The sequence below is a fragment of the Hypoxylon fragiforme genome (assembly GCF_022984875.1).
Source record: "Hypoxylon fragiforme strain CBS 206.31 chromosome Unknown GGS25scaffold_3, whole genome shotgun sequence".
Lineage (NCBI taxonomy): Eukaryota > Fungi > Ascomycota > Sordariomycetes > Xylariales > Hypoxylaceae > Hypoxylon > Hypoxylon fragiforme.
This window is the reverse complement of record NW_026054758.1, coordinates 999,022-1,022,922: the sequence shown is the minus strand read 5'-3', so window position 1 is coordinate 1,022,922 and position 23,901 is coordinate 999,022. Positions and strand designations below refer to the sequence as shown.

At 47.8% G+C, this 23,901-nt stretch overlaps 5 protein-coding genes across 5 annotated transcripts; 4 read left to right on the top strand and 1 right to left on the bottom strand.

Moving 5' to 3' along the window:
- Window positions 1-752: 752 nt before the first annotated feature.
- On the top strand, window positions 753-3,147 carry GGS25DRAFT_480421 (citrate synthase-like protein). Its single transcript, XM_049260089.1, has 3 exons — window positions 753-1,120; window positions 1,176-1,240; window positions 1,297-3,147. The coding sequence occupies exons 1-3, from the start codon at window positions 1,001-1,003 to the stop codon at window positions 2,531-2,533; spliced, it is 1,422 nt and encodes a 473-aa protein (XP_049118674.1). The 5' UTR covers window positions 753-1,000; the 3' UTR covers window positions 2,534-3,147.
- Window positions 3,148-3,297: 150 nt separating this feature from the next.
- On the top strand, window positions 3,298-5,362 carry GGS25DRAFT_480417 (mitochondrial carrier). The gene is made up of 4 exons (XM_049260088.1): window positions 3,298-3,444; window positions 3,636-4,197; window positions 4,266-4,938; window positions 5,031-5,362. Exons 2-4 carry the CDS (start codon window positions 3,963-3,965, stop codon window positions 5,083-5,085), a joined length of 963 nt encoding a protein of 320 aa, XP_049118673.1. The 5' UTR covers window positions 3,298-3,444; window positions 3,636-3,962; the 3' UTR covers window positions 5,086-5,362.
- Window positions 5,363-14,017: 8,655 nt separating this feature from the next.
- Window positions 14,018-18,184, top strand: GGS25DRAFT_480403 (plasma-membrane proton-e). The gene is made up of 5 exons (XM_049260087.1): window positions 14,018-15,022; window positions 15,093-15,172; window positions 15,232-15,498; window positions 15,555-17,652; window positions 17,735-18,184. Exons 1-5 carry the CDS (start codon window positions 14,737-14,739, stop codon window positions 17,779-17,781), a joined length of 2,778 nt encoding a protein of 925 aa, XP_049118672.1. The 5' UTR covers window positions 14,018-14,736; the 3' UTR covers window positions 17,782-18,184.
- Window positions 18,185-18,248: 64 nt separating this feature from the next.
- Window positions 18,249-20,897, top strand: GGS25DRAFT_171793 (uncharacterized protein). The gene is made up of 5 exons (XM_049256570.1): window positions 18,249-18,539; window positions 18,595-18,945; window positions 19,016-19,073; window positions 19,155-19,306; window positions 19,389-20,897. The coding sequence occupies exons 1-5, from the start codon at window positions 18,506-18,508 to the stop codon at window positions 20,192-20,194; spliced, it is 1,401 nt and encodes a 466-aa protein (XP_049118671.1). The 5' UTR covers window positions 18,249-18,505; the 3' UTR covers window positions 20,195-20,897.
- Window positions 20,898-20,911: 14 nt separating this feature from the next.
- On the bottom strand, window positions 20,912-23,829 carry GGS25DRAFT_480398 (uncharacterized protein). The gene is made up of 3 exons (XM_049260086.1): window positions 23,195-23,829; window positions 22,764-22,976; window positions 20,912-22,641 (listed from the first exon to the last, which is right to left on the bottom strand). Exons 1-3 carry the CDS (start codon window positions 23,667-23,669, stop codon window positions 21,449-21,451), a joined length of 1,881 nt encoding a protein of 626 aa, XP_049118670.1. The 5' UTR covers window positions 23,670-23,829; the 3' UTR covers window positions 20,912-21,448.
- Window positions 23,830-23,901: the final 72 nt, after the last annotated feature.

Genomic DNA, 23,901 nt, shown 5'->3' with positions numbered 1-23,901 from the left:
ATATGTACCTAGTACTTTTTATCTATACGTACATACTAGGTATGTATAGCAGCCGATCTAGGAGGGGATTTTCATCGGATGGTCACTTGTCGGTTTCAAATACATGTATTGTGTCTAATATGTATGCAGTTGCAAGTATGTATGTGCGTAGATGAGAATACCTAGTATACAAGATATTAAATCAGTAGTCCAGATTCTTAGGTAAAATCTGTACCTTGGGTAGGTAGGTATACACATAACTTGACATAAGTGCTTGAGAGTAGTAGCACAGAAACGGGATTGTAACGCTTATTGTCACGGGAATTTATGTGTATTTGATATCTTTTCTGAGCTGCGAAGCAGTTCTATTGACGTCAGCTTCACAGCGATCGAGCTACCTATGTAGGCTGCGGGCATGTATGCAACTTTGAATCGTACATAGTATGTACCTAGGTATGTACATAGGGATTTACGTTAATCCAATGCATGTCGTGTTCAGGTCCAGATGTCCCGATGCCCTTTAAGATTCAACGGTTAAGCGGGCACTAAAATATGTATGTACTTACATATGTACATAAATATCCGTAAGAAGGCCTGGTCTTCTCTTTTGTTGGCTGGGCTGTTATATGTTTTTTTATCTTTTTCTTTTTCCTTTTTTTTTGGTGAGGGCTTCAAAGGATTCCTCTCAGCAGGTTGGAAGGTAGTAAGTATGTAGTAGTAGGTAGTTAATAAGTCGTAGGTACTAGGCAGTAGGTACATACGATGTAGGATGTAGTTGCCGCGACCCGCTAATCTTTTTTTTCTTCGGTTTCCCCATCCAACCGAAGCTGCCCCTAGTCCGTTGCCCGTCAATTTTACCAAGGTACAAGGCACTTAGTTGTAATTTTCCGCTTCTGAGGTATTTCACCACTTTTCTTTTTGGCCCTCTTAAACATTCCTAACACATTTTTCTCTTCCTTAACCATCTTCTTACCACCACCGTTACCATCACAATTCAGACTCCTCCACTGCGTCGTCTGCAATGGCTTCCACCCTTCGTCTTAGTTCTTCTGCCTTCCGGGCTACGCTAAGGGCTCCTAGTTTTACGGCCCGTACCACAGCTTTCAATGCCGTGCGATGCTACTCCTCTTCCAAGAGCCAGGTCGGCAACCCTCCAGTACCTATCCGTCTCATCACAAGCTTACCAATTGGTCTAGACTCTGAAAGAGCGGTTTGCCGAGTTACTTCCCGAGAAGATTGAGGAAATCAAGGCCTTGAGAAAGTAAGTCACTCCATATAATTGTTCCCGCAGTTCCGTAGCTAACGATATGTCCACAGAGAGCATGGCTCCAAGGTCATCGATAAGGTCACCCTCGACCAGGTATACGGTGGTGCGCGTGGAATAAAATCCTTGGTGTGGGAAGGTTCAGTCCTTGACTCCGAGGAAGGTATCCGCTTCCGTGGAAAGACTATCCCCGAGTGCCAGGATGTTCTCCCCAAAGCCCCCGGCGGCAAGGAGCCTTTGCCGGAAGGTCTCTTTTGGCTTCTCTTGACTGGCGAAGTTCCCACCGAGCAGCAGGTCCGAGACCTATCTGCCGAGTGGGCTGCTCGGTCTGATATCCCCAAGTTCGTCGAGGAACTGATCGACCGCTGCCCCACCGACCTTCACCCGATGGCGCAATTCTCTCTAGCCGTTACTGCTCTCGAGCACACCTCGTCTTTCGCCAAGGCTTACGCTAAGGGCATTAACAAGAAGGAGTACTGGGGATACACCTTCGAGGACTCTATGGACTTGATTGCCAAGCTGCCTACGATCGCTGCCCGCATCTACCAGAATGTCTTCAAGGGTGGCAAGGTTGCAGCAGTCCAGAAAGACAAGGACTACAGTTTCAACTTTGCTAACCAGCTTGGCTTTGGCGAGAACAAGGACTTCATTGAACTTCTGCGTTTGTACCTGACCATCCACACTGACCACGAGGGTGGCAACGTGAGTGCGCACACCACGCACCTTGTTGGCAGCGCTCTAAGCTCTCCCTTCCTGTCACTTGCTGCTGGTCTTAATGGTCTTGCCGGCCCTCTGCACGGTCTTGCTAACCAGGAGGTCCTGAACTGGCTTACTGAGATGAAGAAGACTGTCGGCGATGACCTCAGCGACGACAAGATTACCGAGTACCTATGGTCTACTTTGAACTCTGGCAGAGTTGTCCCTGGCTACGGCCACGCCGTTCTCCGCAAGACCGATCCCCGATACATGGCCCAGCGCACGTTCGCTCTCGAGAAGATGCCCAACGACCCCATGTTCCAGCTAGTCAGCCAAGTGTACAAGATTGCGCCTAAGGTTCTGACTGAGCACGGCAAGACCAAGAACCCGTACCCCAACGTTGATGCTCACTCGGGTGTGCTCCTCCAGTACTACGGATTAACTGAGGCCAACTACTACACGGTTCTCTTCGGTGTATCGCGTGCTATTGGTGTCCTCCCGCAACTCATCATTGACCGTGCCGTTGGTGCGCCAATTGAGAGGCCCAAGAGTTTCTCGACTGCCAAGTGGATTGAGATCTGCAAGAAGCTATAAGGACAAAGAACAGAGAACAGAGACGAGTTGGCAGTGGGGTTTTCCTTGGTCTGAAAAGAGCATGTTTCACGAACGGAAATAGAAGGGTATAATGAGGGCAGCGGTGTATCAAACGGGGAGTTGAAATAGAGATGCTCCTTATGATACCAAATGCTGCACTTGTACAATAACACGCACGTCATGATTCATATTTGTATAGGTAGCTGCAATTGATCATTCACTATCTATTTGCAATGGGGTTTCCGTTTGCGATAATAGGGGGGGTTCTCTTGCTAGCTCGTTGTTTGTATTACCTAAAGAAATCGCATCTCAACTGAGGTTATTCATTGATATTCATTGACCTTGTTCATGCTTGGGATGTTTGTGAGGTTTATCACCTCAGGTGATAGTATTTTGAAGTCGTATAGTTACATATGTACTGATTACTATGTGTACATACATGTTCAGACACGTGCATGCGCAGCATGTGCATGTGTAACTGTAGGTACCCTAGGTACGTTATTCGTTGTTCGTTATTTGCCTAAAAGGAATAATCATTGGGGAAAGTCCGGGCCGCTTGTTGAGGCACTTACATGTGTAAGCATCTGTGATCCTACTAATTAATACTAGCAAACATGATGGGGAAGTTGCAGGTGCTATATTTATTGAGCGGTGGGCGGAGTATCTTAATAGCAAAAAGCTTGGCAATTGTTGAGAAAGGTAAGCTCCAACAAATCAAGGGATCTAAGATCCTAGGTAACTAGTAAGTAGCAACAGGCACGTTTTTTTTTTTCTGGGTTTTCGGTTTTTTCCCTTTTCTTTTTAGTTCCTTGTGGCTTGATAAAGAGAGAAAACATTGACCCCTCGCCATTTTAAACTCCGTACAAATATTTTTGAGAGACACAAATTCGTTAATTATTGCTACAACCAAGGTAAGAAAAAAAAAAGAAAAAAAATCAAGTGCAAACCTAGGTTCGTTTCATATCCGTAATGATCCGGGAAAACATTCTTGGGATTCGGGTTAGGTTGAGCCCAATCCCCTGAATATTATCTCAGCACATGTTTCCCGAGGCTCTAGTGATTTGCCCAGTTGAGCTTGACCGCTGACTACGTCCTTATCCAGCTACCTAGCAGTGTCTAGCACCAAACCTGGAACCAATAATAAGCTTACGGTACGGTCCTCGATACACCGACACCAATCACAGGCCTACTGCTGCCAAAAGCCCCCGATCCCCGACCCCCGACCCTCGACCCTCGACTTCTCAGTCTTAGTTTCCAACGTCTTGGTTCCCATTTTTCACAACTCCACGACAACTTGAACAACTTTAATCACTCACCTCGTATTTGAGCCTCAGGTTTCTCCAACGTCCTACTCCTTTACCCCCTTTCCTGCGAAGAAGCACCCGTTTGCCTTGGTCAGGCCCCCTTCCATCCACGATCCTCGCTTGATATGTCCACCGCCACCGTTGCGACCTCCGGGGCTACTCCTCCTTTGCCGGGCGGTGTGCCGGAGAAGAAGCCCATCAAGTTCTCCAACTTGCTGCTCGGTGCTGGCCTCAACCTGTTCGAGGTTACCACTCTCGGTCAACCTCTGGAGGTTTGCAAGACCCATCTTGCCGCCAACCGAGGTGATTCTTTTGCCTCGGCCCTGCGCTCCATCTGGAACCGCGGTGGTGTCTTTGGGTGTAAGTATCAGCAAATATCCTCATTGTTCCAACGCACTGTTCACTGACCCCAAGTTTCTGTACCGTAGTCTACCAGGGTCTCATTCCCTGGGCCTGGATCGAAGCCTCGACCAAGGGCGCCGTGTTGCTCTTCGTTGCCTCTGAAGCCGAATACTATGCTCGAGTGGCCGGCGCCTCGGATTTTGGTGGTGGAATCATTGGTGGTGTGACGGGTGGTGTTGCCCAGGCCTATGCTACCATGGGTTTCTGCACCTGCATGAAGACGGTTGAGATCACACAACACAAGATCGCCGCCTCGGGCGTCAAGCCTCCCAGCACCTTTGCGACCTTCGCCGATATTTATCGCAGGGAGGGAATCCGGGGCATCAACAAGGGAGTAAATGCTGTTGCTATCCGTCAGATGACCAACTGGGGTTCGCGTTTCGGTCTATCTCGCTTGGCCGAGCAGGGCATTCGCAAGCTCACGCACAAAGAGGATGGCGAGAAGCTCGGCGCTCTCGAGAAGATCACGGCTTCTGCCTTGGGTGGCGGCCTGTCCGCCTGGAACCAGCCCATTGAAGTCATCCGTGTCGAAATGCAGAGCAAGAAAGAGGATCCGAATCGACCTAAGAAGATGACGGTCGGCAATACTTTCAAGTACATTTACGATTCTAATGGTTTGAAGGGTCTTTATCGTGGTGTGATGCCACGTATTGGATTGGGCGTTTGGCAGACGGTTTGCATGGTGGCTATGGGTGATATGTGAGTCCTTCCCTTCCCCCCCTTTCTGATTTTCATAAAACAAAACTTCTCTACGTAAACAAACGGATTGCTAACGAGGGTACACCAAATAGGGCCAAGTCTTACGTGGAAAAGCTGACTGGTGATAAGGTCACTGCTAAGCATTAGACGGCGTTAAAACGGACGGGTGGTTACTCGGGTGGTTGCTCGGGTGTGTTTCTAGAACATGAGGGATCAACGGTGACGCGGATTTTTCTTCTTTGGTGCCGCTACATATAGAGGTTCAACTTTGGCATGTATCTGGGGCATCTGGCTTTTGTTGTCGAATTCCTATTCTACCTACTGGCATAGATGCCCGGTTGCAATACAAAATGTTGTCTGTTTGAGGCCTATGATTTCTTGGTATCGCACGTGAACCATGAATACATTTGATCCCTATCTTTGATGCAGATGCCACATGTGATTTTGGTCATCATGATATGTAAAGATGGTGATGAACATATCAAGGTATATGTGAACGCGCGTATGTCAATGTGTAGTTGATATGATAGGTGGCTGTATATGAAGTAGTCGAATGGACGTTTATTGATCATTCCAAGTTGACTGCCTAAGGATCTACATAACTACACTCTTGTAGCTTGGACTTTGGCATCATGATACATATATGTCTATTAGGTAGGTAGGTAGGCAGATGCTAATGTGTTCTCACCCCTTGGACCTCGCCGGTGAGTTTCATTTGTGCCTAGTACATGCTGTATCTACCATGCTGTATCTACATACCTAGTAGTGTCTAACTTAGTTACGTCTCGGCAAGGCTTGCCATATATCGAGATCATGTTTTATCCATAGTGAAAATACGCGGGCTTGGTTAGATGGGTTTAGATGTCTGCTTGGTATGGTCCGTGACAATGCCAGATGGTTTGGGTTGGCTATGTCTTGGTACCTAGATAGGATAGGGGCACGGGCAGCGACGCTGTAGACGCAAGTGGATAACACCAACAGGTTACAACAGGCTATTACATTTGTCTATCTCTATATGCCTCCCGAGTCCCGACATCCTCAGAGACGAGGGAGAGAATACCAAGGACTGTAGCGCGGGACCTTTTTCTTTCTTTAATATATTTGAAGCGGCAATGTTCCACTTGTTAGCTGTTCTTAGTGACGAGGCTTTTCTAACGGTGACGAATGGTGTCAATATATAGGGGTGTATAAGTCTTGTCATTGCTTGGCTGAGCACACTCATATGTACTTCGTGAAAGTGAGTTTTCCAGCGATAGCTAAAACACCATCACTTTGCACGTTTGCAATAGTGAGTAGCGTGTTTTGATATACAACATAAATACCAATCAAAAAGGAACGTCTACTTTTAAAGGCATTTGTTAGAGATAGATCCTAATACCGAGGCATCAACTAGGTAAGTATGGAGGAGATTCAATGTTGTGCATCCACAGCTTGGAAACTGCAATTTCTTGTACACCTGGGCACCTAGATTAGGACCGATGTCTCTTTGATTGCTTTCTGCGTATTACATGACGAGCACTTTATCATGAACCTCGCGCGAAGTCGACGATACTCCATAATGTCTAGGCATTGCAGCTAAGGCCAAGAGGCAAATAAAACAAATACATATAAAGGACCAATCAACCGCGTAGGTAGTTTTGATTTTAAAATAAAGACTCCCGGAGTTGCAGGTATCCATTGCTTGGCTGCGCACTTACTAGGCAGCCAAGAGAGCCACCGTTTCCGCTAGTGAAGACGAGGGAGAGGGAGAGAGAGAGGGAGAGAGACAAGAGAGATAGAGATCGCGAGCTCACGTATTTATCTATCTAGATCGTTGAGATACATAGGTATGTACTGTGTCTACATATGTACATACATACATACATATCTACATACTTGCTGTATGGAAGCATGCAGAAGGTAGCTAGCTCATCGGCATCCGATGATGAGGTAATTATTAGCTTTGTGATTTCTTCATGTTAGACTGAGGCACATTGCTTGCTGTACGGCAAATCACTCCAATCAACAACCCTCAATTACGTGCATCGTCATACGCGCCGATGTATGTACTTACATATGTCGGTTGATCAATATACCGGGGTTCTTCGATCCTTCGGGCTGGCAACTCCCATTTCAACTACTACCTGTTACCTAGGTGCGCCTTTATAGGGCTATGTGGCGGGTGGCAAAAAAAGAGCCCTGGAGGTATTCCGTGGGGGTAACATTGGCCTGAGCCATTTTTGCTGTGTTGCTTTGGGCATCCAGAAAGAAAGAAAGTTGATGAACTGCATTGCAACAAGTTCCTGTCGGGTACATTGCGTCGCATTATACGTATGTCAGGCGTAGGTTGACGACGACGGTGATATTCAGATAGGCTTGGCAGCTCCCAAAAGAATCAAAAATAAACCTTAGAATAGCTATAAAAATATCTCATAAAATATCTCATACAATCCTATCAATCGGTGGCCTACGTAAGAAGGAGGCTTTGCTGGTCAAGTGCTGCCAATCATCTATAGTCAGCGCATATATCGCCATGCTAACTGTCGCTACCAGAGCTAGAACCACTTTATTGACGAACGGGCGACCAAAACTCTCCTCTGCTGACGACGATGCCCAGGTAAAGTATGCGACGTGCATACATACATACATACATACACGTTGTGGCTAAGCGGTCGACAAAGTCGGTCAAGTTCGGTAAGGGGCTTCTTAAAGAGCCGCAGGCTTAACCTAGGTTATGTATTAGGGGACCCCCCCCCCCCTAAAGGAAAATAGAACACGGGGGTTAGGAAAGGGGGAAGAGGGGACAGGAATGCCCAATTGTACGGGCTGCTGAATACGGGGCTTCCCGGGGAAGCAAGCCGATCGTCACCCTGCCGAGCCCGAGACGGGCCGTACTTGTGTCCTACATCAATCATTCGCTGCGAATCGGATGGACCGCCCCTGGCTTTACGTAACCCCGGCTTGGAGGCTTTTGTGTGTGTGTGTTCGGTCTCTTTGAAGTCTTGGTCTACTATGTAATTTTTCAACCCCCTTAACCTTGGGTATGGTACGGTACGGTACGGTAGCCTTGGGTACATATGTAGGTTCAATGCATAGTTAGTACTATGTTACGAATGCTCGAGCTTTTTTCTGAACGTTCTAGGTAGGGTTCGCTGTACCAAGCAAAGAAGCTGAGAGGTAGAGAAGGCGAGATCGTCCGACTTGCCCAGCCCATGGAATAATACCATACCAGCCTTCCCCAACGCGCGCCTGATGAGGCTGGTTGTTGGGTTAGCACGGTTTAACTATTTTTATCACTCTATTGCGGCATTCTGACTAAGGTAAGGTAGATTCTACAGCGTAATTGTATGTACGTGGCATCTATGAATTTTGGATTTCCCACCTTCTTTCCCATCCATCGGTGTCTAGTAATCGCAAAGCGCACATCGTCATCTTCCTCTTGGCACTGCAGTTTGCGCGGCTACTACTCCTTATGAAGCGTATGTATAAGCGGTAACGCGTTCTTTTACCAATACCTTTGACCGTTACTTTATTGATTGAGGAAGAGAGATTACGATGTAGCAAGCCTGCCAAGGATGTTTCGTGGATTAAAAAAGGGGACCGGCGCCCACCCCATGGAGAAGTTAGATGGATCGTCATTCGCCTGGTCGTTCTACTGGTCTTGGCTTACATAGGCATTCATCCCACCGCGACAAAGTGTTTAGATCCAAGTTAGCGGTAGCGATGAGTCGATGACAATAATAACAGCAATTGCGGCGCGAGGGATTTGGGGAATGGGAATTGACGAGGATTAGGATTAGGAACGAAGTGAGGACCGGCAGTGGGAGCCAAGACCCTATACTGTCTGGTTTACGTCTTCATTCTTTTTTGTCAATGTCTATGTCTATCGTGTCTAGAATACCGCAATCCTGATCACCGAAAAAGGGAAATACCAAGATGATAAATGTTCATTAGGGCCTTCCTATACGCTATTGGCATCTTTGCGGCTCCTTGGCGGGACGCGCAAACTACACTATACGTGCCAAGGCGATATTGTCAGATCAGGAACATTCAAGACCCTAAAAAAAAAAACTTGAATTAGTTTGTCCGTCTGGCAAGCACCGTGGACAAAGTACAGTTACTTTGAGAGTTACTTTGGGATTGATTGTCCCTAAAGACATCTGGAGCCGGATACTTACTCGGGCTCACACAGACGCTACTGGGGAGAGTAACTCATATGTCAGATGTTTCCCACGATCGCATGAAGTTTGGTTCCGCGGATGGTGCTAAGAGGAGGCCAGGCCTGGTACGTCCCATACATCTTCAAAAATTGTGAGTAGGTAAGTGCGCGCGCCAGGGAGAATCAAGTCGGCCTTGGCGGCGGAGAGATCGAACAATTTTAGATCTGTCATACCCTTTCTAAGCACTTGGTTGGGAGCCATGTAACAAAAAACCCGTGTGACAAGCTTTCGTGGCCGTTACCATGACTTTAAAGGCGTGCTATGGATGATGCTAAACGGGAAAAATGGCCACTTACGATTCGATGCTAGGTAGTAGAGTCTGGAGAGTGTGAAGTCTGGATGACAAGAGACCCGAGCTTAAGATAAAGCTACCACCAGGACGGCGCCTAGAAAGGCTTCTAGATGACATAGTCAGGAACGTGGAACCTTATGTTGCCATCTACGGCTAAAGCCTAGAGTCTCTTAGTCTGGGGCAATCAAGTTGGAACAAATTCGTCTTCTGGCGTTGAATTTAGTTGATCTATTTTGTTTTCTAGGGCGTTATACCTGCTCAACGCTATCTCTAAGGCTATATGTATCTACAACATACACGTGCACTGGTAGTAAGTAAACGTTGAACTATTCGAAACTATTCGAACGGAAAACTTTTATACTAGTCCGTGGCCAGAAAGAGAAAGAAACAAAGAAAAGGATCTATGAGGAGGCTTGAGCACATACAATGTATACAGGTATGTAACTACTTTCATTGCTACTAAATTTAAATAACATTGTGTATGTTACTATGTAATTTTGACAATTTTGATACACGTACTGTAGTAATAAACAAACACCAAATTTGCCATGTTTACTATGATATTCCTATGTAGATGGATTGTTTCAAGTGCCATTAGAGAGGAACCAAGCTTTTCGTAGCTGGGTTTCATCGTTACTTGCTTGCATCGGATCCTTGCCTTAAACACGCACGGCGGCTGGGGCGTCTGTTACCATGTTACCACGACGAAGCATCGTGGGTACTGGTATATCACCAAGGGGGCTATAGGATCTGATTCGCAGGCCCCGGGGAAGCAAGAGACGAGGCACATGTGCGCTTCCGGGTAGTAGCTCGGCTGTAGGGAAACGTACTAGAGCAGAACGCAGAATGCAGAGTCGCAGAGAGCCGTTTCGCAGCATGGGGGCCCCGTGAGTGGCCCGTGGGGAAGCAATGTTAAAAGCAGCAGAAGCGCGGTTTTTTTTCCCACTCTCGCTCACACTTTCGGCCCTCGGAGACGCGAGCATTGATGGTCAAATGTCGGGGGTCAAGCACTTGTTAGGAAAGGGTCTGCCCGTAAGGCCCGTTACGGATCCCCCTAACATGTTGAAGCTACTACCAACTTGGCCTTGTGCTGGGTGCCTGGGTTCGGAATAATAAGTCTTGTAAACAAATCATAAAATTACGCCCTGAGCAAAGGAACCACATAATGTCCGAATTAGAGCCTTTTGACCACTAACAGAAGCTCGAATGGGGACCGCGAAATGGGATATTCCTCTAGCGACACGAGCGGCTTCGATCCTCGGATCCTCCCAGTGTAATTCCTTGGAATTTCCACTGTACACACACACTTTCAAAGAACAAGACTTTCTCCATGCCTGCGCATCCATGTTATCCATGCCTTTGCCCTCGCATACCTCCCACGCCTCCCACGCTTTCCGGCTCTTCTGAGCCTGCCCAGATGCCCAGCTGCCCAGCTACTTAGTAATACCGTAATACCGTAGTTAATACCTAGACGCCCGCGAACGGCGAGGTCAATCCTCCTATCGTTTCCCAGACGCATCCCTTGGCACAATCACGTACATACCTATACTAGCTGCGCGAATCCCGATTCTTGAGATAAACTCTTTATCGTAATTATGATTGGTGAATCCAGTTCTACTAACTTGAACTAATTGATGATACGTACCTATTTTACCTGACCTGGTAGCCAGGGCTGGCTCCAGATCCGGATGTTCAAGTAACATGCTTGATTAAGTCTTTGTTAAAGATTCCCTATGACTTTGCCCATGCGACCACTTACTTGCCCCTACGGTGAATGAGATATGTAGCTATGACAATGCACTTGGACTTATGTTCGGCTTTACTGGCGGCGAGTCATGACGGAGGCCAGACAGCCATAAAGAGTCTCAAGTGGTTTGAGCTAAGATGAGGCAAACCGTCGCATTCGAGATAGCGAGGATGCCGATGACCGAAAAGGGGCCTTTCGAATGATTTTTAGAGGAGATCGCGCTGTTCCGGCTTCATTTGGAATAGCAATCTGTGGGGATAAGTTCGCTGTTCAAGCTTATTTAAGGCTGGCCCATCTTCACCCTGAGACTAACGCACTCCGTGTATATATGAAGGGGCAAGTAATAATAGCGGATATCGGGCATCGGCCGCATACATGCTATCTAACTGCTTAAAACTTCTAGATGTATGTATGTATGTATGTATGACTATGTATGTATAATGATGTATGCAATTGATTGACGGTGGCCACGAGATTTCAAGCAGCAGCAAGCTTTGTGGAGTCGCGGCCATACCGAGCGAATGTCCACCCGAGGAATTGCGGTAGGCGATACCGTAGTAGAACCAGCGCCTTTATTTTTCACCGAGGTCGTTTTGCCGGAGCATGTCGGTGAAGAGACAGCCGCGAGGACAAGAAAAAAAAAATCTTCCAACGCAAACTACGATATGGTACCATCCATGTGGTCTGTGACCTCCCAGCTGGGCCACTGGTCTGCTGTAGGATGGAAAATGCGGGATTGATCCCATGGACCCATGACGTAGGGAAAAGTAAGCCACACACGCCAGAAGCCCTGTCTGGTGTCGTAGGAATTGGCGGAATTGGTACCATCACATAGCGGTGGATGTGGATGTGGATGGTAAGTTACATGGTACCTCCTACGCTGGGTGCTTTCGACGGTTCAAGTTCCCCTAGCCCGCGGCTCAGGCACCTCTGAGCCCATGAGCCCTGAGCTTTAGCAACAAAATCCGCATTTGGTAGGCCACTGGTAGACAATACGTATTGTACTCCACGTCAGACAATGACGATTGTCGGTTAATAGGGACGGCCTGGGCAAAGGGCTGGGCATTTTGATGGATCTCGCAATAGTTGCCCTTGGGGGATGCTGGGGATGCTGTAAATAGCCCTGGAGGTGTTGTATTGTTACCAACCGGCACCAACCAGAAGTTGCAACCACTACTATGGTACCAACTAACCTAGTAACTTAGCAACTTGAGGACCTAACCTAGGATAACTAACCTGCTAACGTATCTAGGTAGGTATTACTATGTGGTTAGCAGCTGCATGGCATGGTGTGTGCCCAGCCCAGGTGGTATGTAGACTCTAATGAAACCGATGGACCAACCGATGGACCAGTTGTAGACTTGTAGTAGAGCTCTTACATATTATTAGTAGATAATATGTAGGTAGACGAACATGCTAAGATGCTGCTCATGGTGTTTCTTAGCAGGATCGGCAACACAATGGTGGGTTCTAGCGGCTTTCTGCTTTCGAAAGCAGCCTCACTAAATGGAAAATGGCTCATAATCCGGAGACTGGCTGGCTTATCCATCATGTATGTACATATGTACCGTGTCTGGCATCTATCTATCTGCTTTGCAGTTTGCAGATGGTGGATGTGGATATGATTAATGGGATGTATGAATGTGGATGGATGTGAAATGTGGGTAGCGTAGCATAGCATGCTTAAGTAGCGTATCTGCTAGGTAGTGTAGCACAGTAACAAGGAACACTAACTGGGGATTAAGTACGAGCTGACACTGTGAAGAAAAAACGTACTAATACCTACCCTAGGTAGTACAAGTAACAAGTACTACCTGACTTTACATGGGCTTTCCTAGTCAACGATTAGCAGCCCTCGCATAAGCCCATTGGCCCCAGAAAAGAGCGACCGTGCTTCCCGAATGCAGAGAGCTCAAGGAATCTTGATTTGGGGCAAGCGCAAAATTTAGGAAGGATGAGGAAAAAAAAATTTAAAGAAAAAAAAACATTAGAAACAATGAGATCATAACATGTTTCCAATGCCAATCATCGCATAAGCATCAATAAACAACATTTCAAATTTAATCAATTGGAAAGATTAATTACCTCTTCAGCTTCGACACTATTTTTTTTCAAGCTTTGACTGCGAATAATGGTGGTAAAAGTCGGTGCGCTTCTGTCATCATGGGAAAAACATGGGCGCAATTGAGTAATTCCCGCAATATCAGGAAGTTCATGGGGTGCAAAGATACTCTTGCCTTTAGAGATGGGATGTGGAGTCGAGCTGTTCAGGTACCGAGAGGTGGAGTCTGCAGGGACCAAGTCACACTGTGACTAGTGCACATACTTCTGTATCCTGTACACTATTTCCTGTACATAGATTGGGTACTCTTCGCCTAATTCGGTATACCTATGCTACGTACAGTACAAGACTAGCTACTAAAGATTGCGTGCGATGGGCCGTACCTTTAACACCTGGGTACTGATGTGCATAGAAAGCAATTTCCCGAGAGAACATTGAAGTCTTAAGGTAAACCAAAGTCATTTCTAGCTACGTAACCTACATAATACACATATTACTACATACATGTAGGACCATTGTAGGTAGAGAAGTATGTACATTAGACGTAAACAAACCTTGGGATGAATAATAGTGTTAGAATTCGCGACCAAAGTCACCTACAAAGTTATCTACTAACTATGTACATCCAATACGGACGTATCACTAAGATGATAGCTGGAGTCTGGACCCCTAGAAAAAAAACTTACACGGTGATAATTGTAACTTGGTGAGGCAGGTTGCTTTGCGAAATTCGCGCTTGAGTAACATGAATTCACGCGCTACAATGAAAATTAGATGTTCACGCCCATAATACTAAGTTTACCATTGTATGTACCGTAGATGCTATGTACTATGTACAGTCGGAGAAGCTATAAGATATAGTACTATGGTACAAGCTACGGTATCAATTGTACATAGTAGTTATAGCTCGCCCTGGCTTGGCCAATGGGGACCTATTGGTTGCTAAAAACTGGAGACAATGGGAACAGACGGAATAGTGATTCACACTGTGCTGCTCCGTACCGATACTTCTGCTCTGTGAGCCACTTGAAGCTTGGTCAACTTGGGCCCCACATTCGGATTAGCTCTTTCTCTCGTTGCTGTGTCTCCCAAGTCTTATAAAGAAATTGGTCGCCCACACTGAACGCGCTTTCCTCTTCTCTTCCTCATCACGTTGAAGACTTGGTTCGGCTCTCTCGTCAATTCCACCCAAGGTCGTCCGTGGTGCCTTCCGCCAAAAATCTCCCCTCTTCCCCTCTGTGTGATCAGTTTGACCGTCGTCCATTTTACACTCACGACATCATACCTCACCAAATAAAAAAAGAAAAACATCGTCACCTACATAACACCCTAATCAGCATTTCACCATCCCGGATCCTACTTTTGTCGCCGATCTCTCTTACTCGCCTAACCTGGAGTAAATAATAATAATTCCCTGGACTTCGTCCTCTCAACAACTCTTTACCTTCTATTTTGACACTGAGTATTACTCGGCTGTCATCTCTAGAAACTCGCCGCAATGGCTGAGTCCAACAATGCCGCCGCGCCGGCACTACACACCAATATAGAGTCGGGGAAATTTGACGAGAAAGAAGCCCACCGTGTTGAAGATCCCGCCCCAACCAAGACTGTCAAGGGCGAGGATGAGGATGAAGATGAGGATATCGACGCCTTGATCGAGGACCTCGAATCTCAGGATGGAAACGCTGATGATGACGAAGAGGAGGAGGCTTCGCCTGCCGGTGCTGGTCGTGTTGTACCAGAGGAGATGCTCCAGACTGATACTCGTGTCGGTCTTACGGAGTGTAAGTTAAACCCCCACCTCATCGGCGAATCGATCGTTTCATGATTGCTTGTTGCTAACACTATTCACAGCGGAGGTCACCAACCGTCGCCGAAAATATGGTCTCAACCAGATGAAGGAGGAGAAGGAAAACCTTATCCTCAAGTTTCTCGTGAGTCTTGAAAGCCAATATTCTATTGATGGAGTAGTCTTTGTTAACATTTCCTGTAGGGTTTCTTTGTCGGACCGATTCAATTCGTTATGGAGGCTGCTGCTGTCCTTGCAGCCGGTTTGGAAGATTGGGTCGACTTCGGTGTCATCTGCGCCCTGCTGCTTCTCAACGCCTGTGTCGGTTTCATTCAAGAATACCAGGCTGGCTCAATTGTCGACGAACTGAAGAAGACCCTTGCCCTTAAGGCTGTTGTTCTTCGAGACGGTACCCTCAAGGAAGTTGAAGCTCCTCAAGTCGTCCCCGGTGATATCCTCCAAGTTGAAGAGGTAAGTACAATTTCTCGCTCAGCAGCCAACAGTTTTTGCTAACTTTTCGTTCCAAGGGTACTATCATTCCTGCCGATGGCCGAATCGTCACCGAAGATGCTTTCCTACAAGTCGATCAGTCTGCCATCACCGGTGAATCACTCGCCGTTGACAAGCACAAGGCCGATCAATGTTTCGCTTCTTCGGCTGTCAAGCGTGGTGAGGCCTTCATGGTTGTTACCGCCACCGGTGACAACACTTTCGTTGGACGCGCTGCCGCTCTTGTCAACCAGGCTTCCGCTGGCAGTGGTCACTTCACTGAAGTCCTCAACGGTATTGGAACTGTGCTACTCATTCTGGTCGTTTTCACTCTCTTGATCGTCTGGGTTTCATCTTTCTACCGATCCAACCCCATTGTCGATATTCTCCGGTTTACTCTTGCCATCACCATCGTTGGTGTTCCCGTCGGTCTTCCTGCTGTCGTCACCACCACCATGGCTGTCGGTGCTGCTTATCTTGCCAAGAAGAAGGCTATTGTACAGAAGCTTTCCGCCATCGAGTCTCTTGCCGGTGTTGAAATTCTCTGCTCCGACAAGACCGGTACTTTGACCAAGAACAAGTTGTCTCTCTCTGAGCCCTACACTGTCGCCGGTGTGGATCCTGAAGATCTTATGCTCACTGCCTGCCTTGCTGCCAGCCGCAAGAAGAAGGGTATGGATGCCATCGACAAGGCTTTCCTGAAGTCTCTCAAGTACTATCCTCGTGCCAAGGGTGTTCTATCCAAGTACATTGTCAAAGAATTCTTCCCCTTCGACCCTGTCTCAAAGAAGGTTACTGCGATTGTCGAGTCCCCTCAAGGCGAGCGTATTACCTGTGTCAAGGGTGCCCCTCTATTCGTTCTCAAGACTGTCGAGGAAGACCACCCCATTCCTGAGGAGGTTGACCAGGCCTACAAGAACAAGGTTGCCGAGTTCGCTACCCGTGGTTTCCGTTCTCTTGGTGTTGCTCGCAAGCGTGGTGAAGGTGCCTGGGAGATCCTCGGTATTATGCCTTGCTCTGACCCCCCTCGCCACGATACTGCCCGTACTATCAACGAAGCCAAGCGCCTAGGTCTATCCATCAAGATGCTTACTGGTGATGCCGTTGGTATTGCTCGTGAAACTTCTCGTCAACTTGGTCTTGGTACAAACGTCTACAATGCTGAGCGCCTTGGTCTTGGCGGTGGTGGTGATATGCCCGGTTCTGAGGTCTACGATTTCGTTGAGGCTGCTGATGGTTTCGCTGAGGTTTTCCCTCAACACAAGTACAACGTCGTCGAGATTCTACAGCAGCGTGGCTACCTCGTTGCCATGACTGGTGACGGTGTGAACGACGCTCCCTCTTTGAAGAAGGCTGATACCGGTATTGCTGTCGAGGGTGCTTCCGATGCTGCCCGTTCCGCTGCCGACATTGTTTTCTTGGCTCCTGGTCTCGGTGCTATCATCGATGCTCTTAAGACTTCCCGTCAAATTTTCCACCGCATGTACGCCTACGTTGTCTATCGTATCGCCCTTTCTCTCCACTTGGAGATTTATCTTGGCCTGTGGATTGCCATTCTGAACCGATCCCTTAACATCGAGTTGGTCGTCTTCATTGCCATCTTTGCCGATGTCGCCACTCTGGCCATCGCCTATGACAATGCACCTTACTCTATGAGCCCTGTTAAGTGGAACCTTCCCAAGCTTTGGGGTATGTCCGTCTTGCTCGGTGTCGTCCTTGCTGTCGGTACCTGGATTACTGTCACTACCATGTATGCTCAGGGCGAAAATGGTGGTATTGTCCAGAACAACGGTAACATGGACGAGGTTCTCTTCCTTGAGATTTCTCTTACTGAGAACTGGCTGATCTTCATCACCCGTGCCAATGGTCCCTTCTGGTCGTCTATTCCCTCGTGGCAACTAACTGGTGCCATTCTTCTCGTTGATATTCTTGCCACTTGCTTCACCATCTGGGGTTGGTTCGACCATGGATACACTCACATTGTTGCTGTTGTCCGTATCTGGATCTTCTCCTTCGGTGTCTTCTGCATCATGGGAGGTGTTTACTACATCCTCCAGGACAGCGTTGGATTCGACAACCTCATGCACGGCAAGTCCCCCAAGGGCAGCCAAAAGCAGAGATCGCTCGAAGATTTCGGTAAGTTAATGAAACCCTCCAATACCCCCCTTAACACTCTGGTGGTGTTCGTGCATAGGATCTTGGCTAACGTAATTCATAGTCGTCTCTCTTCAACGTGTCTCTACCCAGCACGAAAAGTCCCAATAAATCAACCCCTTATGAAGTGAATGTCGTCACGTAGGTGGTGGTGGCCTGGGGGGGAGTTTTAATTGGTGGTACATACTGTCCTACGGTCTATAGATATAATCCAAGTAGGCTTGGTTGTTCACTTTCTTTCCTTCTTGTAAACTGAAATACCACGGCGTATAGGCCTCGGTTTCATCATACCCACGTCTCTTAGGCTTAATAAGAATGAAAAAAGATATATAAATATTTGGGCCTTGTGTTTTGTGTGAATGTTTGCTGATGTTTGTTTATATCCTATACCTGCCTACCTAGGTAGAGTCTAGAGTGTAGACATGTAATTACATAGGTATGTGTAGGTCTTTACGTATATGTAGGCGCATACATATGTAATTTTCACATTTGTGGCCTCATTGGTCAGTCACGTGGATGTGCGTAGGTATTGTTTGGATGGGTGTAGTGCATATATCCCTGCAGCATTCAAGGCATTCAAGGCATTCAAGTCGACTTTTTCGACAAGGCCATATTACGGGTAGTTACATAGTGAGGTATGTAGATACCTACTATATCTTAAAAGTCGATATGTCTAGTCGTCGTTTATCACCGCCTTAGAATACCCATTCAGTTGCCATTCAACGTTCTTTTTTTTACCTTCTACACATCTCCCGTCTTTAACTAGTCTTTAACTAATTCCAATTTCCAATTTCTTCCTCACCAGTCAGTGCCACCCCCATCCAATGCTTTCAAGATGGCGCCGCCAGAGATTCCGGGATTTTATTATGGTAAGCTCGAATCATAAATGTTATATGCAATTATTAACAGTAACCTTTATGGTAGATCCCTATAAGCGTCGCTATTTCAAGGTTGAGAACAGTAAGACCGCACCGACCAATGCGGCCTGGTCTTCGGACAATGTGAAGAAGCGCAAGTTCAAGGACCGTGAGGCTGTCACAAAGTCTCGTCGTCTCGAATTGGACGCGAAGCGCATTGCGCCTCCTCCTATCATGAGGGATCTACGAGCAAGTCGCTTTCTGAAGCGTGAAACTGGCGAGGATATTCGTGACTTTGCGGCTGTCAGCTTTGCTCGTGATATTGTTGAGATGGGCCACGTGCCTTCGGGCTTTTCAAGCACGTCGTCGAACCTCCGACACCTGGCTCTATCTACCAACTGCTCAGTCGCCGTGACAAGTGAGTCGATTCAGTAGAATACCTCGCTACAAATGGAAAATAGGAACTAACCGTACGCGAATGTTTGCAGGTCTTGACGGAGATAATCTGAAGACCACACACTTCGTCACTAACCCCAACACCCAGAGGTAGAGCAAACTCCTTTATCTTACACATCAAGATAGAAAGGCTTCCCAAGTACACTACGCTAACTAAAGCTACAATTACAGAGTTTCATGGGATCCCACGTCGAGAACAAGGTCCCGATCACAATCTTCTGTTTCTTGCATCAAGTATAGCAAAAAATTGCATGGCGTTCTCATCGTCTGTGATGACCTTTCATCACTGCCATATGTGATGTATGATCCAGGATTGTGGTTTCGTAAGTGGAGCGTTTTCTTTCCTTTTTCACTACCCTGGGTAGGTATGTGTGAGTGATGATGCTAACATGACAACAAATATAGGGGAGGCACACTTCGAGCGCAGTGTAAGCCTCGCAGGCATACAGCTGGGCCCCGATCAACCTCCTGTTCAGAGACACTCTCGGGACATGGAATACTTTGCTGGCTACTTTATCTGCCCTTCCACCGAGAACAATGACACTGTAGCTTTGATAGGTACGGACCGTGGCCTAGTGAGCCTCACGGAACCGATGGGCTTACGGTACATAACCCCTATTTCCGGCCGAAATTCTTCAAGCTACACTACTCGTTTCCGCGACATTTTCGCCATCGACTACCAGGTCAACCATCACAGCACTTTCTTCATGGGCGGCCGTCCCGGCCAGTTTCACAAAGGCGACTTGCGTGAGGCCCCTATGTCCTGGGATAGCATGACGCTGCCAAACTCCATTGCCCACATCAAGTCCGTGAGCGACTACCAGGTACTAGTGGCTGGTCTCAACAACATGCTTTCGATATTCGATCTACGATACTGTCGATACAGCCCAGCCTCGGATGACAACCCCTACCACAAGGCCTTGCCCCTCCTGAATATACCGGGCTACAAGAACATGGCTCACTTCACCCTCGGCTTCGACTTTGACAAGGACACCGGGGTCGTGGCGGCAGCGCATGACGACGGCAAGGTTGCGCTCTACTCCGTCCGGGACGGCCGTCGGCTCCCTTCTCCCGTGATCGATGCGATTCACTCGGGATATGGGCCCATTCACTGCATACAGATGCAGGCCCTTCCCGGAGACAACATGCCTCGATTGTTCATGGGCGAGGACAATCAGATCAAGGTGTATTCAGTCGATGCCAGCAAGTAAGACGACGAGGATTGATTGTCTCGTTCGGCGTGAAGGGGTTCTTCCAGGTACATATAACAAGAACAACAACAACATCAACAGAAAGCACTGCTTGAATGCCCGGGGGCCTTTTAATATTCCCATTCCTCTGTTTCCTATCTGTATTAATTGCATTTCCTTGTCAACATTAAGGACCACTGCTATTCCCCATCCCCCACGCCCCTTTACTTCCCGGGGAGGTGCTTGTATATGGCAAACGACAGGGCATGGAACGGCATAGCATAGCATGAATTTGGGCGAGAAGGGAGGGAAAGGAGTGCTTTCCCCTCTATAATGGTAATGATGGCATACGATCAAAAAGAGATTCCTAACCTAGGTAGGTACCTACTTACATAAGTACGTACCTAATACCTATGTACACACATAATGCGCCGGATCATCCGGCCAAACGAAGGGATTCAAAATAAGGCAATGAATTTGCATGGGAGATAGGGGCGTCGGGTTCGGCATCGGCATTGAAATTGGCATTTGCAACTATTCATGGCTGATTAATTGATTGGCTGGTTTGGCTGACTCTCTTGCATGGATGGATGGATGGCTAGCATAAAGGGGGCGCGTATAATAACATCGTTTTCGCTAATAACGTACATGCATGTATTATACCTACCTAACCTACATTAATTATTCCAAGCTTTTCATCTCCTGGGACATTCATCAACCTGATATCTAGACCCCCCCCCCATCTTTACCGGACTCATGGCCCTTATGAAGTACTTCAGCACCAGAATCAACATGAATGATTTCGACATAAACAACCTATAAATCCTTTTCTTCCGTATCTATATATTACCTATATATAGTCGGTGCATAGTCCCTACCTAGGTAGGTAGGTGCTTACTCAGTTACCCAGCTTAATCCATATCCTCATTACATCTTAACCTCCTCCCCGTGTCACGTCGTTATATAATATAATAATACACTAGCCTGGGTGATTATGTAGCATATATACATATACCTATACATGTATATACTCAGTAACCATAGCCAGCCCACGTTTTTATCACCTCTTGCTCAGCAAAAAGCCCTTGTTAAATTTCCTGCCTTACGGAGGAAACTTGTGCCCTTCCAAACTGGCATGAGGATTCGAGCCCAGCCCCTTTCCCCCTTTTAGCCCGGTCTAAGACGTCACATCATTGACGTAACAGGTCGGCATGAGATCTCTTAATAGAGATATCAGTAAAGACGAACACATCTAATCCTCGCGTAGATACCCAGCTACCCGCCATTAAAATGCCCATCCGCGTTATCTCTCATACCGGGGCCAGACCTCTTCAGATTGTACGTGCCCCTGAGCCAGGGGAAGGCCTTGTCAAAGGCGTCGCCCAACGTCCAGTTCTCGGGCCTCCGCATATGACGCTCGAAGACGGGGTTGACGAGCAGCTCGCCCCCGTCTGGGCTCTGAAGCAGCGCGTCCGTTTCCTCGTATGGCCAGTTGAGCGAGATAGTAGTCGTGAAGGGGATGAAGAAATCGTCGAACAGGTAGTCGACCGGCTTGTACTCCTTGATCAGTTTCTCTCGCATACGCGGGAACGGAATGTGATCGACCCACGCTGGGTGGGTGATTTGTTGCTGTGCGGGCGTGGGGCGAGCAAAGGTCGGTAGCAGGTCATAGTTTTCTTGTGTGGGACTGATTTGCCAACGCATAAGGAGAAACATGAAATACAGCACGGCTACTCGCTCCGGGAGAGTGCTTATACCCGGGAAGGCGGCCAGGATATCTGTGAAGACTTTGGAGAGCGGATGGGAAAGTACGCTGCGTGCTGGGTTGAGGAGCGATGAGACAGAGGGATATCTCGGTCCCACTACATCCCGTGCGGGGACACCTTCAGCCGCTCGCTGACGTCTTTCGTTAAGAAATTCGATTAGGAGGCTATCAAGCGGGCAAGTAGGGGGAGAGTTCTTGATTGGAGCTCTCATGCTAACCCGGGATGCGTCTAGGTCTTCTGCCGTGATCTGTGGTGCATATTCGATGCGTTGTTGCTGGTGTTGCTGCGTTCCACCCATCACAACTGCACTGTATTGCGGTGGTGTGAACGAAGCGGCATTCCAATCATGTTTCATAGGGAGATGATGATATTCGGGAGTGTCTTGAGCCCCATTGGGGCCTGTCTGCATTTTATTCACGCGCTGCGTGGAATCAAGCAGGAAATCAAGCTTTAACTGCTCACCGGTGCCGAGGTCTAGGCTGTGAGATAGGCCCTGTCGTTGCTGGTTCAACAACTTAACCTGAGAAAAATTCGGACTTGGCTGCGTATGTCCTGGGGTCTGCCACGACGAGTCCGCTACCGAGGCGGGAGACGCAGCACTTATGGGTGTGGAAGCATTGTAGCTAGCAGGAACGGAGGGTGAACGGTGCGAGGTCTGAGTTGGTGTGAAATGGAGGATTGGTGATACGGAGGCCGCTTCGGCTGAGACGACATCTGTTAGCTTTCGCTATCCTTTACTATTGCACGAATGGCTGAAAGACAAGTTTCCAGTAGTATCTCAAGGTACAGATGCTTTCCGACCCAACCAATGAACTCGAACTCACCTGGCGGATTATTCAATATGGGCTGTATCAAGGACATAATAGAAGCTAGCCGGCTCTTGATTTCGGCATTCTCAGCCTCGACAGCCTCCTTAGCCCGTATGACGGCCTGAAGCTCCTGATACGGCTGTTGGGAGGTCAATTCGCGGATCCGCGCCTCAAGCGTTTCGATCTGGTTCCTCGTACGCTCGCGGATGGCTCGTTGTGCCTCCCGATCTATGATGATTAGTTACATTTTATGTATGATTATAGATAGCTAGGGCTATATGGTATTGGCAAAGTACCAAGCAAGGGAAAGGATACGGAGAGTAAGCCGATACGGCAACGTTTACAAGACTTAGGGTGTATACGAGATAGGAGGTCAGGGCCAGGAAGTTTCACTGAAAGCGTAGCGCGGAGAGCGTAGAACTACAGATTTAAAGAGAGATATATACCATTGGCTCTCTTCTTAGCTAATTGCTCAGGTGTTAGGTTTGCTACACCCCTCGTGCTAGGGCCGATACGGCGTTTCTTGGTTCGCTGGTCCTCGAGGCCGCCGGCAGAGGCATGATCACGGGCCGGTAGAGAGGATGCGTTGCCGGAGTCGGAAGACTGGCCATCGTGGGAGGGGCCGCGTATGTGGAGACTTCGGGTTAGAGTAAGCCTAGGTTCGGAGGCCGTCTCCGTACTCTCGGAAGGGTTCCCGTGGTTGTGGGTGGGACCAGAGGTAGAGATAGAGGTATCGGTATCGGTATTGGTGTTGGTAGCGGCAGTGACAGTATTAGTGGCAGCAGTAGTAGCAGTGGCAGTAGTGGTGGTGGTGGTGGTGGCAGTGGACGAGGTAGACTGATTGGCTGCAGAGATGGCGGCAGAAGCAGAAGTGGAGAGGGGAGTGGAGTAGGAGAAAGGCGAATTTGCGGTTGGGAGCATTTGATGTGACAATAATTAATAGCAGAAGAAAGATTAAAGGGAGCCAGTGTTGCCGTAGTGTTGCCGTAGTACGAGTACATAGTACGTAGTTGGCGTAAATGGTGTACTATCATGATTTACTACTAGTTAGTTAGTAGTATTGGTTTAACATTGAACAAAGACAAGACGCGTCAAGCCAACCTGGTCTAATCAAAACTTGCTTTATTTTATTACCACTGACCCCGTAACTGAC